General features: G+C 42.5%; 1 protein-coding gene across 5 annotated transcripts in view; it reads left to right on the top strand.

Moving 5' to 3' along the window:
* Positions 1-16,101, top strand: part of CAPN9 (calpain 9) — a 33,466-nt gene that overhangs the window by 10,310 nt on the left and 7,055 nt on the right. For 3 of the 5 annotated variants that reach the window (XM_042025216.1, XM_042025213.1, XM_042025214.1), the window contains exons 10-20: positions 3,026-3,186; positions 4,006-4,163; positions 4,806-5,014; positions 5,667-5,703; positions 6,830-6,910; positions 7,412-7,469; positions 8,061-8,125; positions 10,472-10,540; positions 11,925-12,003; positions 12,653-12,769; positions 14,223-14,281. In XM_042025216.1, coding sequence (XP_041881150.1) covers positions 3,026-3,186; positions 4,006-4,163; positions 4,806-5,014; positions 5,667-5,703; positions 6,830-6,910; positions 7,412-7,469; positions 8,061-8,125; positions 10,472-10,540; positions 11,925-12,003; positions 12,653-12,769; positions 14,223-14,281 — 1,093 coding nt within the window. Of the gene's footprint in view, positions 1-3,025; positions 3,187-4,005; positions 4,164-4,805; positions 5,015-5,666; positions 5,704-6,829; positions 6,911-7,411; positions 7,470-8,060; positions 8,126-10,471; positions 10,545-11,924; positions 12,004-12,652; positions 12,770-14,222; positions 14,282-15,087; positions 15,524-16,101 lie in introns of those variants that run through there. The other 2 variants (XM_042025217.1, XR_006015560.1) reach the window with 2 other exon arrangements.

Raw genomic sequence — 16,101 nt, 5'->3', positions numbered from 1 at the left:
TTTCAAATAGTATTTGAAATATATTTGTGTGTCTCCCATGAATGTAGCACCCTTTAAATCCTTCCCATGAACAAAGGCAGGATATACAGAAGGGAGCATTGTATGGCACTTGCATCAACTATGAAATGCCTTCAGGGTGATGCTGGGCATGCACTGGAAGAGAATGAGTCCTGAGAAGCAATACTAGTAGTTGCATGAAGTAAAAGAGCACCAGGATATGTGTGAAATTGTGGAAAAATTGAAGAAAAAATGAAATGAAATGAAATGAAATGAGAAGAAAAAAAAGAAACTAACATGGTGGAAATTGCTTTACAAGTGTGATGTGTTCTTCATGCCAAATTAATGATCTCAGGCAGAGCAGATGGCTGGCTTGCACATGCCCCCCCCCCCCCCCCCCATATCAACCATGCTGTGCTCTGGTGACAATGTGTCTGGTCACATTTTCTCGGCCCAGATGCTCAACTCTTTTACACAGAGGTAAATCTAGAGAGGTATGCAATGGAGCTATTCCAGATTTTACCTGCAAGTTAAACCAAAGTTCAACTTCATGCCTGAGAAGTTATTTGAGATAGACAATGCAGCACTTTAAGTTACACAAAATTATTTATCCCAAATTTTCATAACTGGAGGGAAGTAATTCCAGTGGCTGTTCCATTACTCTATTTTTATATAGGATATTTTGAGTTGTTTTGCTATTGATGTTGCAAATGCTTTAGGACATTTCCAGTTTCTCCAAAAAGCTTTGTGTTTGTTTGGGTTTTGGGTTTGGTGGTTTTTTGTCTGGTTTTAGCCTGGCTACAGCTGGAGCTTATCTGATGAGTGTAAAGGAGACAAAGACTTCACATGGAACTCAAGTAATTCCAGCAAATATCTCAATACAGGGCCTGACCATGTGATGGAGGTAAAAGTCTGCAAGTAGGCATCAGATGAAGAGTGAAATTAATGAAAAAAATCTCTTTTTAGTCCCTTTTGTTCTTTGGACTTGTGAGAACTGAAAAAAATCTTCATGGTAACACGTTGAGGGCCTTCTGACCTCATTAACTACCCCAAAGATATTTTGCCTACTTACTAGCAGTTCAGACTAGTCTTGTCCAGGTGCTTGTAATAGATGCAAAGGGGCATCCTGTTGTTGGCTAAGAAACCAGCTTCTCACTCACCCTAGTGCCTTCCCTCCTAAAATCATCACAGGGTCAGTCTTCTTTTCCCTTCATAAGTACAAATGCAGAACAGCTCTAGGGAAATCAGAACGGGTGTTTTACCTCTTAGAAGTCAAATCTAATCTGTAAAGTGTAACCCCTTCCTCTGCTTTGCAGCACATTTCCAAAGAGCCCAAAATTGTTCAGTGTGGCCAGGAAACCAAGCCATTTAGAGACAGATTTTGCTATGCTGCCCCTGCTTTAGTGTCCTGAGCCTCAGAGTGAAAATTAGCAGTGCCTAGGGCTAGCAATATCTGGGAATAGCTGACAAGAAAGGACAGAGCTCAGAAAAAAAACTCTGCTGTTTCTTTCCACACCAAAACCAACCTGTAAAATGTCCCATAGCAAATGTAAATTAATACCACTACAGACATCTATCTGTGAGGAAGAAAATATCTATCTATGAGGAAGAAAAATGGAACTAGCTGTGTTGGATGAGGCACATGGGGGGCTATCTGGGTCCTATCTGCCACTGCCACAGATAAACTTGCATCTTGTTTTTGCTTTTGCTCTCCTGCTACTCCCTTTTGTTGTTAGGCATCAGCCACAGGAGGAAAAGGATAGTTATAGAAGCTTGTGTTAGGGAGGAGATCAATTTCTGTGTGTTATTTCTATGGCTCGGGGGGTGGGGGGGGGGCTCTTGAAGATAGCAATTCAGAGCAGAGAACGTATCTGGATGACAAATTGCTCTCACAAAGGCCTAATGCATCTGCTCTTTACAGAGGGACATTCAGCCTACCAAGGCTACCCTCAGGCTTGGAGTAGATGTGCCTCTTGTCCTTGTGGTGTGCACCATGCAAGCTGCTGTCTCTTAGACGGCTTCTGTGCAGTTTCCTTGTGCACGGGGCTGCACCCAATGCCCAGTGGTGCATGGCTCTGGCTGTCCCTTCTCTTGGCTGTTTGCTGAATCCTGAACTGACTCCTTGGCCAATGGGACTATTGGTATTTTTTGTCCTTGTACTTGCTAGATAAAATCTCATGGCATATCTGCTTCTCTGTGTGCTGAGCAGGCTAGTTTCAACCAGCCCAGCCTAGCAGCTCAAAACTACCCATATTGTAGCATTTGCTCCCTCATTCCCATTGCCATGTACATGTCTCCACCTTGGGCATAAAATATCTGCAGTGCAATCTGTGGGGAACAGTAGCAGGCAGCAGTGTCTGTCAAGGGCAGGTTAGAGACATTTCTCAAGTCCAAACACACTTTATCGCTCATGTTTGGTGTATATTTTTTCTAGAACAAGGTCCCAATCACCCATAAGGGAGGGGAGGGTGAGCAGCTTGAGCCTAGGAACCTTAGCAGAGACACAAATGTTACTTTAATTGCAGTGCAGACAAGTAATCATACCATGGCTTGACTAATCCATCAGCATGTGTCCCTGGTAGTGCTATCATTGTGGCTGACATTGAACACACAGGTGATTTATATGTTGACTTAGCTCCTGCACGTGCCAGACAATCCTTTGGTTGGGTGTTTGGCAATGCAGATGCAGCCATTAAAGCCAGGATGGTGCTGGTGAAATAACACTTTCTACTGTAGGTTTTGTGCCAGTGGCACTTCTATTTAGTCTTATACTCAATTGTAACTGAATGAAAGAAAGGTGTAAGAGATGTCAGAATGAGATGCAGACAAAAAGGATGCTTGTGCTTTACACCACAGTGAGCGAAAGCTAGTTTCTCTCCTGCTGTACACTTCCATATATCCATGGTCACCAAAACTACTCTACATGAACTGGTGATCTGGCCCTGGGACTCTGGGGGATAAATACTTCTGCTAGGTATCCTTCACTAAAATGAATGGCTGCCTGTTCCTTACCACCTGTTTTGCTCAGGATGAAATTTGAAGACTTCAAAGTGCATTTTGACAAAGTTGAGATCTGCAACCTGACTCCAGATGCCCTGGAAGACAGCACTGCCCACAAATGGGAAGTGACCATTCACCAGGGAAGCTGGGTCCGGGGCGCGACCGCAGGAGGATGTAGAAATTTCCTAGGTAAGTACATACAGTTTGAAAATGAGAAGCAGGCACTGAAGTCTTTATCTACCCTCAGCTATAGCTCTTCAGGGAGGAGCTCTGTAGCCAGAACAGTGGGTGCAGAACAGTTCAGCTGACAGGAACCAGCCAAAGGGACAAATGAGGAAACTCAAACCATGGGCTTTAAGAGTGCTGTACTTTAAAGATAAGGCTATTCTGTGACTGGCTTTTTTGAATGAACAAACCAGCAATGAACAAAGGGATAAATGCTCATATGGTCCCACTTGAGACTTTGTGGTAAAAGAGTTGCTTTTTTTGCTCTCAAGTTCATTGGATCTGATTTATGCCTTAATGACATTTGCATGAGCAGGACTAGGTTCAAATAAGCCAGTTAAACTGCAGCAGCAAGTGTAAAATTAGGCTAGAAGCCCAGCTCCGCCAACATCTTTAGGTGCCTCTGAAGCTGTGCCATGGATCTGAACTGTGTTACTGCAGACGGGCACCAACACTATGTGATCATTGTGGCTGTGTACTTTTAACAAAATTTCATCTGACAACTTCATTTAAACCATGGTAACTTAATAAGGTACCAGGTCTAAAATCTTTTCTACACGTTGTTCCATGAAGGACTTCGGGATTTGGCTTATTTTTTGCAAAGCTTATTGGAAAGAAGTATAACAACTAATGGAAAAACTAAGTTTGCGTGAAACCTCAGCTTAATGGTCTTTTTTTAGTTTGTTGATTTTTTTTTTTTTTTTGTTTGGTGTTTTTTTAGTAGTAGTAGTGATGGTTTATATTCTGAGTCAAGAAACTCTGTGGTGTTCTTTACATTGGCAGAGACTTTCTGGACAAATCCACAAATCAAGCTACATTTGACAGAGAAGGATGATGGACAAGATGACTGCACATTCATAGCAGCACTGATGCAAAAGGGTCGCCGTAAACTCAAGAAACTTGGAGCTGAAATGCTGACCATTGGCTACTCTATTTATGAGGTACTCCTTTGCTGCTACAGCACAGGAGCTGCACTATTGGTATTTGGAACTTTCTCAGGGTTTGTATCCCTGCCAGTCTTCATGTATTTTTATGGCCCTTGCTCTTAAAATAATCTTCTCAGTTGCATCAAGCCCCACGGAGGATGGAATCCTCTCAGAGGAGAATTTAAGACTCCCCACAGGGCCATGGATTCCTAGGACAGACCCCTCAGCCCCATGATTCTGTCACCCCCTGCCTGGCTCACACAGAGGGAATGTTGCTTCTTCTGAGCATCCTGGGGCACATCACACACAGATGCCTGTTCCCAAGTGAGGCTGAAATTGGCAAATCTGTTGTCACTACTCTGTGACATCCCATCTGGGATGGTGGTGCTTAATGGCAGGGAATGTTTAAGTAGGAAGACAGTGTCCCAGAGTACTCTGAGACTGCCTTCTGGGTGGAAAGGGGCACTGGTAGTGGGTCTTTGCTATAAGGTGGGAGCTAAATTGCTATAAGCACCTGGGAGAGGGAATGAGAGTCAGGATCACAGCCTGGGGTGATGCTTGTGCCAGTCAGAATTTGGCTCTGTGATTAGGAAAGAGGTGAGTATGGCCTTCAGCCCACCCTGGACAGTGCAGCACTGCCTTTTTTTCCCCTCCTAGAGCCCTGGCAGAGATGGACACTTGGGCAAAGACTTCTTCAGGTACCACCCCTCCAAGGCCAGGAGCAAAACCTACATCAATTTAAGGGAAGTATCCCACCGATTCAAGCTGCCACCGGGTGATTACATTCTTATTCCAACCACATTTGAGCCACACCAGGAGGCAGATTTCTGCCTGAGGATCTTCTCTGAGAAGAAGGCCATCACTGAGTAAGTCAGCAGCAAGATTTGGGTCCTCCTGTGCTCCCTTGCACATGGGGTTGTTGGCTGCTGGGGAGAGTGTGGCTGCCAGGCACTCAGCCCTACTGCAGAGCTCTGGCAAGGCAAACTCCTGATTGTTTGGGGGTTTTTTTGTATTTGCTCATTTTTGCTAAACCTGACTTTATTTTGAGAGGAGTTGAGAAGGTGGGGAAATAGGGTGTGCCGTGATGAATCTGCTGGAAGCTTGACAAGGAAGGGCTGCTAGCTGCCTGGCACTGTTGGGGACTCTGAATACAGCAGTGTTTGCTTCCTGTTTGTTTCCTCCCAAAGTTTGTCCAAAAGACAATTTTATGTTTAAAAAGGGTGCTGAGGCAAAAATGTGTTCACAATGAATAATGAATAAAGGATGAGTTGAATTCTTTAGCAGATGACATGCACAGCTATGTCCTCCCTAAATCCTGCCTAATGTCTGTTTTAAGGGCTTATACCAGAATTTAAACAGTGCAAAAGTCTGATTATTTTTAAAATTTTAGCTAAACATAACCCGTTAAGTAAAAAAACCTGTTTTATCATTCACCTGGAGAAAAGGTAATAAGCAAGCTTCCACCCCAAGCAGATGTTGAATACCTTCAGATACCAAATAAGGTTTTGTTTTCTCCAGGGATCTAGATGAAAACGTTGCCATTGATCTCCCTGAGGTAAGTCTACAGAGTTAAAATAGCAAGAGAATAGCTCAGCAGAAGCCGGCACACATTGCTTTTACTGTCTTTGGCTAAACCACGTTCATTTCACAGGAATGTTACACAATTGCCAGCTTTGTGTATGTCGCTGAAATGCTAAGCTCTGCTGAATATGGTAAAAGAGCTGTAACAATGAAAATCATAATTGTTAGGCTTCACATCCCCTTGAAGGCAGTCAGTGCCAGCCAGCACGAGTGTTGGGTGTCAGCCACCACGTGGGAAAGCACCACCCATTAGCACTGGGGAGCCACATGGCTGTTCACATCTTTTAAAATGTTATTTATCACAAAAAAATAAGAAGCAAGAGAATGTCTAATAGACCTACATTAATTTTGCGTACAAGTATCTTTATTTTACTTCTCAGTATCCACAGGACTTGAGAGGGAATGCTTACACATGCACATGCCTACTGAAATGATTGAATTCTTTTTGCTTTTGAATGGCTTGGTCTGCCTGCTGAGCACTAATTGCAGCTGGGTCTGAGTCAGCTCCTGTTTAAGTGTGTTTAAGTGTGTCGCTGGAAATAAGCTATTAATTGTGGTGTGCCTTTCCATGGAAACAAGCTAAGCCAAGATCTCATTTATCCCTCTTTAATAAAATTCTTCTCCAGGGTCCAGCTAACAAGGACATCTTCATTTCTGAGATCTCAGGGCCATGTTCTGTAGCAAAATAAATCTGTGCTGGGTAATATGCTGAAGTGCAGCCACCTCTGGCTGGTGCTCTCAAGAAGCACCAGGGGTCCCAGGATGATGCCACAGGAGGGAACTCAATAGAGCTGTGGCTGTTGGAAGTGCAGGGAAACAGAATGGTGCAGGGCGGGATGAGAGGTGTTTTCCAGGATGGCTGCTCTTGTTTTTTACCAAGGCAATGGCACACTACACACTTGTCCAGGTGAAGGAAATGAGAGGGTGAGACTCCCCTCAGACAGAGAGATGGCTGGGAGGCCTCTGATCTGGCACAGTTCAGGAGCATGTGTACCCTTATTTTAAGATATACAGTGGTCCGGGGTGCACAGAGGGGCTGTTTGCAGGAGAAGTGTCATGTTTTACAATTCTTATAAGGACTTGTGTGGTTGGTGTTGCAGCCTCTACACCCAACCCCAAGCCCACAAGAAACTGAAGAAGAAAAGCAGTTCCGGGCACTGTTTGAGCAGATTTCAGGAAAGGTGAGTGCAAAACACTTTGGGTCAGAGCAAGATGTAGAAAGAGGGGAAACACTTCTGCTCCCACCCAGGGCCACGTGAAACAAACCCAACGTATTTTGGGAGTACGTTTAGTTGTAGTGTGTTGTTTGGGCACCAGATGTCACCATGCCTTATGGCTCGATGGATAAGGGTGCAGTCCCTGGTGAGCAAGCAGAAGGACCAAAGCTAGAACTCAAGCTCTGAAGGAGCCTACCTGGTTTAATATTCAGCTGCAGTTGATTTTTCTTTGAATCAACAGCTCCCGCTTGAGATGTCCTTCAGACAGACTTATGCACAGCAGCACTCCTGTATTTTTCCAGCCCTTTAGTTTTCAGCCTTTTCTGGGTTTTGTATGATTCTCTTTTGCTGAGTTGCAATAGAGTACAGATGAGTGATGTTTGTGTTTCTGAGGTTTTTGGTATGTCTGATTACAGAAACATTCAAGTAACAGATGCTTCCCTTTTTTTTTTTTTTTCCCTGCAGGACATGGAGATATCTGCAGAAGAACTTGAATATGTTCTGAATGCTGTATTAAAAAAAAGTGAGTGCTGACAGCTTCCAAGTTAAGGGCTGTATAGCACTTTATAAAAGCTGCCATTAAATTCATTTACCTATAGAAAATTAAAGGCTGTCTTACGACCCCCACCTAGTGTCCTTGAGCCAGCCAGGGCAGAGCCAGGAAAGCATTTGGTCCATGGTCTAACCACAAGCTTGCCCTGCCTCCAGCATGATCCATGTCAGCTCAGTGAGGCCAGCTCCCTATTACGCTACCACTCTGCGGTGGAGAGACTGGCACTAGGCTGGGACTTTAAAGATGTAGCTCATCTACTGGATGTAGCTCATGATCCTGCTACAGGCCCTTTGTACAGTGGGAAACCTGACACTCTCTGAACCTCATCTCCTGATTTACAAAGCAAAGACAGTATTTCTGGTCATGTCTCCAGTAAATGCCTCTTCTGTCTGGACTGAGACTTCTCTGTAGTGAGAGCTGCCTTCATCTTCCAGTGCACGGGTCCTCCCACAATGAGAACTAAGAGTCAGCTATCTCTATTCATGAATCCTGTTTTCTACTTTCAGTTTATAAAAGACAGCTTTGCCCAATGATTTCTTTCCTATTGTTGTTCTTTTTCAGCAAAGAACATAAAATTCAAGAACTTAAGTCTCATTTCATGCCGAAATATCATTTCTCTTATGGATGTATCCTTTCAAATAAGTGCTTGTGAGGCTAAATGAAGAATGAGTATAGTTGTCCATAACATTATATGTTGTAGATGTCAGAGATGGATTTGGTAATGTCATGGCAGATCACTACCCAAAGGAAACAAAAATACATGACCGTTTTATCCTGATCTTTATTTTAGAAATTTAGAGTTAGGAGTTTCAAGACAAACTGTTTTCTATTGCAGACTTAGAGGCAGATGCTTTAATGCTGAGCACATTTAGAAGGAAATCTCAAGCTACTTCTGTATAGAACCGTGCATTTTTCAAGCTGTGGTTTATTTGAAGGAGACCTAGAAGACAAAGCTCCAGAGAAGTCTGTTGTCTGGAGAGCTAAACTCACCAGACAGAGTTGTACATGCAAGTTATGGGTCAGAAATTAGAGATCAGCAGTGGTGAAAATTGCTGATATCAAAGCTCTTTTTTGACAATCAGTTTAAAAACTGGAAAATCTGGTCTTTCAGCTAGTTCCTGGGACTCCAGGAAACAGACATGTGGGTGAGAGTTGTCTGTCCAAATTTAGGCATTTGTGGTGTAGGCGTCTACATCTAAGCTAGATTTCTAGACTTCCTTTGTAGATAGTGAAAGGGGTGGTGTAATTAATTGTTCTGGATGTACCTAACTGAGGCATGCTAAATGACTGCTCAGACATCAAGTGAGGTGAATCACAGCTCTGGTGATTCTTTCCCACCAGATTTGTCCTTTGCAGAGTTCTGGTCCCTGCTGAGTTTGCTGAGCATGGCTTCTCCTTGGGTAGAGCTGGTTTTGCAATATGCTTTCCCAATAAACAGTTTTGTTACACGAGACAAAACAGTGCTACCAAGGCAAGTATCTAATGTTTGGTTTATGTCTTGCTTGTTCAGCTGAGATGTTCTTGTCTTTTGCTTTTGTTACTCCAGTCCATGACAGAGGTAGCATTCACTCGAACACTTCTAAGAGAAAATCAAAACAGTCAAAATTTTATCCTGTTAAAGCTAGTTCGTAATACTAAAATTCTGTGCAGATTAGTCACCCTGCACATGCAATGAGAAACGAGGGACCAGTCCTAAATTTCCTCACTTAAAAATCAAGCCTCAGTAGGGAGGCTGGTCCATGTTCACATCTCATCCTTACATGGTATTGGCACAGACCCAGGGCCTGCACTTGACCCTGGAGCATGTCAGCCATTCCAGATTTACTATTTAGGACACAACTAAATAGTTTCCATGATTTGCAATGCTTCCAAGCAAATCTCTGCATAGTTTTGAATAAATGGGGAGACATCTCTTCCTCTGCTTTGGAAGCACAAGGAATGCAGACACAATCATCCCACTCTGGACATGCTGTTTGGAGCACAATGGAGGAGCAAAACCATAAAAATGCAAACCCAAGTCAATCCTGGCATAGTCTCCTCTGTGTCACATGCTACTGAAATCCCTGGCAATGGTCACCATGTGGTGGTGAGGAACAGGGACTGAGTTCTACATGACCCTGGGAAGAAGAACCTGGCTGGGTAAAAAAACTCTTTGCAGAAGTGAGAATGTCCTTGGGATCTGTGGGTGCCCTCAATAATATCACCAGCGTAGGTGCTCAAATAACAGCCGGCATTAGCTAGAACCCGCTTGACATGTGTTGACCTCTGTGAATGCTCGCTGAGCCAGTGTCCATCTGAGCAAGGGCTTTGTCCTGGCATGATGGAAAAGGGAAGGGGAATGGGCCGTTCCTTATTTAGTATTTCAGAGCAGGTGCCTCATCCTGGAAGTGAGCTGTGCTTGGGGGACATCAGTAACTCAGTGAAATAATTCCCTCACTTCAGGCAGAGGGAAGGCCAGGCAGATCTAATCACTGCCTCCTAGAACTGCTATACAGGCATTTATTTCAGACCATAAGGACCAGATTTTGCCAGTCTCACCCCACTACTCCCATTAATTTTTGGTTGCGCCATTGTAACAGAGTCAGGTGTCTAGATAAAAATACTGAATAGCACATTGGTTGACTAACTCCTTTGGGTACAGTGGCAATTTGTTTTAATCGGGTAATTTAATCTTCTGAATAATTTATATTCCATTTACATCCAAAACTGTTTTTGACTTAGAATAATCTGTCTTTCTTCCTCATGTAGAGCCTGAATGCTCAGCTGTGTTTTTATATCACATAATGTTCCTCCAGTATCACAGCCATGACTGTAACTGCTGGAGCTCTACCTCATGAGGAATCCCGATGCCAGTTTCACCAGCACCATAGGCTTTCCAGTCAACGTTTTCTGCTTAAAGAGCTACTCTGATAAGTTCAGACTGAATTTGGACTTTCACATAACAAGTCCTTTTCCTTAGTTCATATTACCAGACCAGCGGCAATGGGAAACTGGAATTCAGTGAGTTCAAAATTTTCTGGGACAAAATGAAGAAATGGATAGTAGGTGACATTATCCATTGCAATTTTTCTTCCATTTCATTAGCTACTTCCTGAACAGTTTATTAGGTATATGCAGACAAAAATGGAGACCGGAGTGTGTTCAAGCCATGAATTCTAACACAAAACAAATGTTTTAAAAGCATGGGGTTTGTTTTGGATAGTCAAAGACATTCTTAGCTTTCCATGATGCTAAACCATAATGGTTTTCTGGAAATAACTGAGATTTTTGTAAGCTAATCAACTATGTTTGGGATAAAGAATGCAATGGGCACTAATAAGCAAGCCAATCAAAAGGAAACTTAAGGAGTTTCCATAACTGCAGTTGTAGAGAAGAAGAAAGTGATGATTCATGACGAGTAGGAAATAATAATTTCCTAAGTCACTGCATTTTCATTACTGATCTCTTAGGAGTCAACTGTACTGAAGTCTGGGAAAGTGTTGATTCTAATTTTAAACACATTTCCCTGCCACTGTATATGGTATTAAGAATAAGTAGGCTTGCAGAATCAATCACAGACTGAATATTCAAATAAAAGACATTATAATTGTTTCCTTATGGCCATTAATAGGTTTTTCTGAATTCGTGCCTCACCAAAGCATTCAAAATATGCACTTCTTTGCTTCTTGTCTAGCCCATCAGAAATGGCCAACACTTTTTCTGAGTACTAATGCCACATCTCTTTTAACAAAGGACACACTGTGTTTTTACAAGGGCCTTGAGAAATCCTTGTATCCTGTAGGAAGATTTGCACATGTATTTGCTGGAAAATTTTAAGCTGAGTGTGATGACAGCTCTAAATAACTCATATTCCAAAGCTCAATGAAAGGATGAAATTTAACTCCAGCTTAAAAATTGCTTAATATATAGGTCAAAATTCAAACTGTTTGACCGGTTCTCTTGGTTGTACCATGAATGTGGCTATTCATATCTTTTATACTTAGAAGCAAATGAGTATATTTGTGACAGTATTAACGTCATGTTAAATAGTTTGTCTCTAGTGTTCAGAACTACGGAGAAAAACATAAAAGGAGATTAAGAGAATGTGTCAGTTAAGAGTTAGAAGAGAACAATCAATCCTTTCCAGTTAAAAGAACTTCTTTAAAAATAATGAAATTTTTAAAGAAGAGCAACTCATTATTTTTTAATGCTTGGATTTGGCAGTACTTGTTTAAGTCACAAAAACCTGTTCATATGACAAAGAGAACTGGGACCAAGATTTGCTTCTCTATTATAAAATCAGACTGGATCTAGACCAAAGTCTTGTCAGTTCTCTTAAATGCTTCTACTATGTAGTTGGAGATAAACACCTTGCCTTGCTATGCCCTATCTGTGCTCCCTTTCATATCCCAGTACTGAGCTTTCTGTGTGCTCCTTTCATAACAGAGTATCTTTCTTCAATTTGACTTTGATAAATCTGGCTCCATGTCCTCTTATGAGCTTCGTGGTGCTCTTAAAGCTGCGGGTAAGGCAAGCCCTGCATTTTATCCGGTAAACCTGTCGGGCAGATCAGCCTGGGTGAAGAGGAAATCAATCACACAGGCCAGGTGCTCTGGAACAGAGAAGAGGTCTAAACCCCAGCGAGAACCTGGACACATTGAGTAGGCTAATTTTGCCCCAGGTACCCCCAGTCCTGAAGGGCAGTCAGTCAGAGCAATCTCTGTATTTTAGTGAGCTCTGTTAAACTCAACAGGGCTGCACTTGTGCAGGGTTGGACCCTGAAACAAACCGCTTCAGAGTCCATCTTCATTCAAGGGTTGAAGGAATAAGTAAGCTGCTATGAAGATCAATCACTGCATTAGTATTTCAGCACAAATTATTTTTATTAAAGCAGACAGTTTTGCAGAAATCCCTCCAAATTTCAAGAATAGCGAATGGTCTCTCATACATCACAGTGTGCATGCACTAGAAACTGCAGTGCCTGAAAAATTTCTTGTTCAGAGTTTGTTATTCATTGCAAACTTGAGGATCTTTGTGGTTAGATCTCTTTCTGGACAGACGTGTGCCACAGAGTATCTTCCCATTAAGTGGTTTTCAAGATTAGTTAATAGAGATCTTTAGATTCCCGCTGACCTGTGAGGTTGCTCACTTCTTCTCTGTGTGTCTTTGGGAAGGATACCAACTCAACAATTACCTGCTGCAACTGATTGTCCTCCGATACTCTGATGAGCAGTTCCAGATTGAATTTGATGATTTTCTGAACTGCCTAATTCGCCTAGAGAATGCAAGTCGTGAGTATCTATTACTTTTTTCTTCTTTTCCTTTTTACATCTCGAGTTCTTTTTACTCAGAGTGTGAATTGAGATGCGGGAGAGCGCGTATTCTTGTTTGGACTTAGTTGTTTATTATATCTTATCAGTAACACAGCTGCACAGAGTGTGCCTCTTTGTTGGAAGGGTGGAAAATGGCCGTGAGTTTTCACTTCCAAGCTTTTTTAAAGTCTAAATTAACCAATTATGACATGCTAAGTAATATGTTTTTACTTACAATCCAATTACTAACTTTTCATGTCCCGCAGTGCGGAACTTTTGACCCAATAGCATAAATCCTAGATTTGTGAAGAAGGAGGAGAAAGAAGAAGACATAAATCCACCATAATCCTCCATATTGTTACACTTATGCATAATTATATCCCAAAAACCTAAATTCTCTAAACCCAGGGTTCCAACAAGTATCTTCTTCCTCTGGAATTTCATCCCCTTTGAAAAAGAAGTTGTTCTGCTTTTGGCTGTTGAGCGTGTTGTACAAGATCTGAGATCGAGTACAAGGCTAGCAGAAAGGAGTTGTGTTTAGCATTTGCATTTAGGATTTTCTCCTGTAAAGGGAAAAATGTTCTGCTGCTAATGGAAAATTTCCCCATGTGGATAGAGCTTGCTGCATAAACTCTGCAGCAATGTTGAAGGTATGTGAAGAATGCTGGTGAAGTCCGTGTTGTAACCCTTCTTGTGGCTCACCCAGGAGCTTAATTTGGGATCACATAAGTTCAAGGTTCAAATATTACTTGTGCCTCATGGAAAGAGAAAATTGGCACACGCTTGGGCAGGTATCTCCCTTTAGGTAACATGTTCACTTTTGGCTTCAGATGTGGTTCCCTGTACATCAAGGCACCGAAGGTCTCAGTTCAATTCTGGTAGAGGGTCACTCTTGTTACAAAGCAGCAGTAGTAGAGATAGGTTAAATGGCTGGATAAATGCTGAAATGATCATAAGTGTACCTCCAAATTCAAATAAAACCTAATTCACTCTATGAGAAGAAAAATCAACTTCCTTCACTGATTTCTTTTTTTGTTTTGTTCTTCTCTTTACTTTCTGGTTTGAATGTAGTAATAGAATTGTTAAACTTCTGAGAGATAAAAGTTAAATAAGGTAAAAAAGAAATGCAAATTGCTTGGCTTGGTTTCAGAGTATCCTCCAAATCTGACTGTTTAGCACATTCAGGACACTTCTTCCAGACAAGTCCTGAAGTGAGACTTGCATAAAGGCCTTAAGTGAGCAAGACATTTCCTCTTGCATGGACTTTGCTTTGTCAGAGGAGCTACCACCACCAAGCAATCCTAAGCAATCTGCCTTTGTGCCAGGCCTTCCCTCTCCTTGGCATGGCCGCTTGTCATTGTGGGATGGAGAGCTCGTGTATGAATATGAATGAGGTGTATTTATAGCACTGGTGTCCTGTTTTCCATTTCAGGAGTATTCCAAGCACTGAGTGCGAAAAACAAGGAGTTCATTAACCTGAATATAGGCGAGGTATGAGCACAGATTCATAAACACTGACAAAATGATGGGGTTTCTCTAGAGCTTTGTCCTCTTGTAAGAACTGGAGTATTTCTGCATGATACTTCAGGTGTCTGTGAGAGTGCAGGGGGGTATCTGCCATAGGTTCCACCACGGCTGGAATTTTACAGCCCACTACAGCCCACGCACTGATTAAATCTCCTCCACGCCATTTCCTTCCTTCCTTCCTTGCCCTGTGGCATATTGACAACTTCCCATGCCCCTTTCTAGTTTCTCTGGTTTTTTTCCCTCCTTGGGCACCAGGTTTCAGTGGGGAAAGAGGAAGGAGCAGATGGGGATGGGGGGGTCTTTCACACTCCCTGAACCCCCCCAGGAATTCAGATCAGCCTCATCTGTGCATGTCTATCATTTGCTTCTCACACTGCTCAGCACAGGTTTCTTATTTCTTGTTCTCTCTTTGTCTCCCTGTTGCTGTGAGCTGTCTCTCATTTCACTAAGCCAAAGCTTCCTGGGGTGAGGCACAATGAATTCCCAGGCAAAAGAAATGTGGGAACCCATGTGGGCTGCTGGGATGCAAATAAAGTAACTGCTGATTCCAGCATCTAGTGCTTGGAGAGCTTTGCCTTATTCCTTCCTGCTGGCTGAGGTCTCTCCTTAATGACAGGATGTAAAAGCCAAGTGAGCAAAGGTCCTTTTCCCTTCATGGGGTCAATTCAGAGCAAAGCACTGCTTTGGAACAGCTCCATTTGGGGAAAGACATGGGGAGGGAGAACGGCCTGAAATGCTTTATTGTAAAGTTGATCTTTTTCTGATACTAGTTTATCAACCTGGCAATGAACATCTGAAGAAGTCTGATTTGGATGCCAGGAGTTTCTTGCAACTTTGCTGGCAAGACTTTTGCCCCAAGAGCTGAGGTCCCCTTCACATGCAAACTTCACCAGGAGATTTCATGTAGAGGAACATGCATGCTGCCCACCCTTTCTGTTCTCCAGCCCTGTGGATCAGTTCAAGTGTTAGATCACGTGGTTTTGGTTTTGGTAGAGCCTGATACTGGATTTGGGACTGAGCATTTGGATGGGGCACACATGCCTCTTAAGCACGCTGAAACTGATCTTCCTGAGTGACCACAGGTTTTTATTAAACAGGATTGTATTTCGTTTCAGCACAGCACAGACTATAGTGATTAAAATTCTTTATTGCTGCTTGGCTACCGATTAGTATAAGGTGCTTTTGAAAATACAAGGTTGCATAAAACTTGTTCAGTTTGAAATTTATTTCCAGGTATAATGTGTGGCTACATGACAAGTACCCTGTCACAGCCACATGAATTGCAGTCTGGTGAACTGTGGACAAAGAAAGACTAGGGAATCTATGGGTGAAAATTCACTTCTTAATAGTTGTGACAGAGGTCCCAGGTCCAGGGTTCCTTAGAAGGATGCTTAAGCAAAGGTTTGACATTCATCACAGATATACTTACGGAAAAAATATTGCATCTCCCCTTTTCTTAGTCCTTCCTCTGCTACCAACAAAGTTCCTCTGCTTCACACTTTGCTGCGTAGCCAAAGAGTGTCCTATAGGCCCATCTCTGCAGAGTTGCCCACAATTTGTCTTCATCTTCAGAGAAACACGTGGCCTCTGAGACAGTGAGCTCCTGCATGAGGATGTTTTACTCCAGACCATCCGAGATTGTGTCCCACACCAACCATGCTCCAGAAGAATAACTATAATCGGTTTAAAATAACTAAATGTTACTAAATTGGTATGGTCCTGATCTCTGCAGCTATTGCTATTTTGCATCTGTGACTTATACAGTATTATTCATGTGATGTGGG

Source organism: Corvus kubaryi, unplaced genomic scaffold (assembly GCF_017639235.1).
Source record: "Corvus kubaryi isolate FWS band 111438036 unplaced genomic scaffold, C.kubaryi_AGA036_p1.0 37266, whole genome shotgun sequence".
Lineage (NCBI taxonomy): Eukaryota > Metazoa > Chordata > Aves > Passeriformes > Corvidae > Corvus > Corvus kubaryi.
The sequence above is the reverse complement of the archived record's forward strand: the minus strand, read 5'-3'. Positions and strand labels throughout refer to the sequence as shown.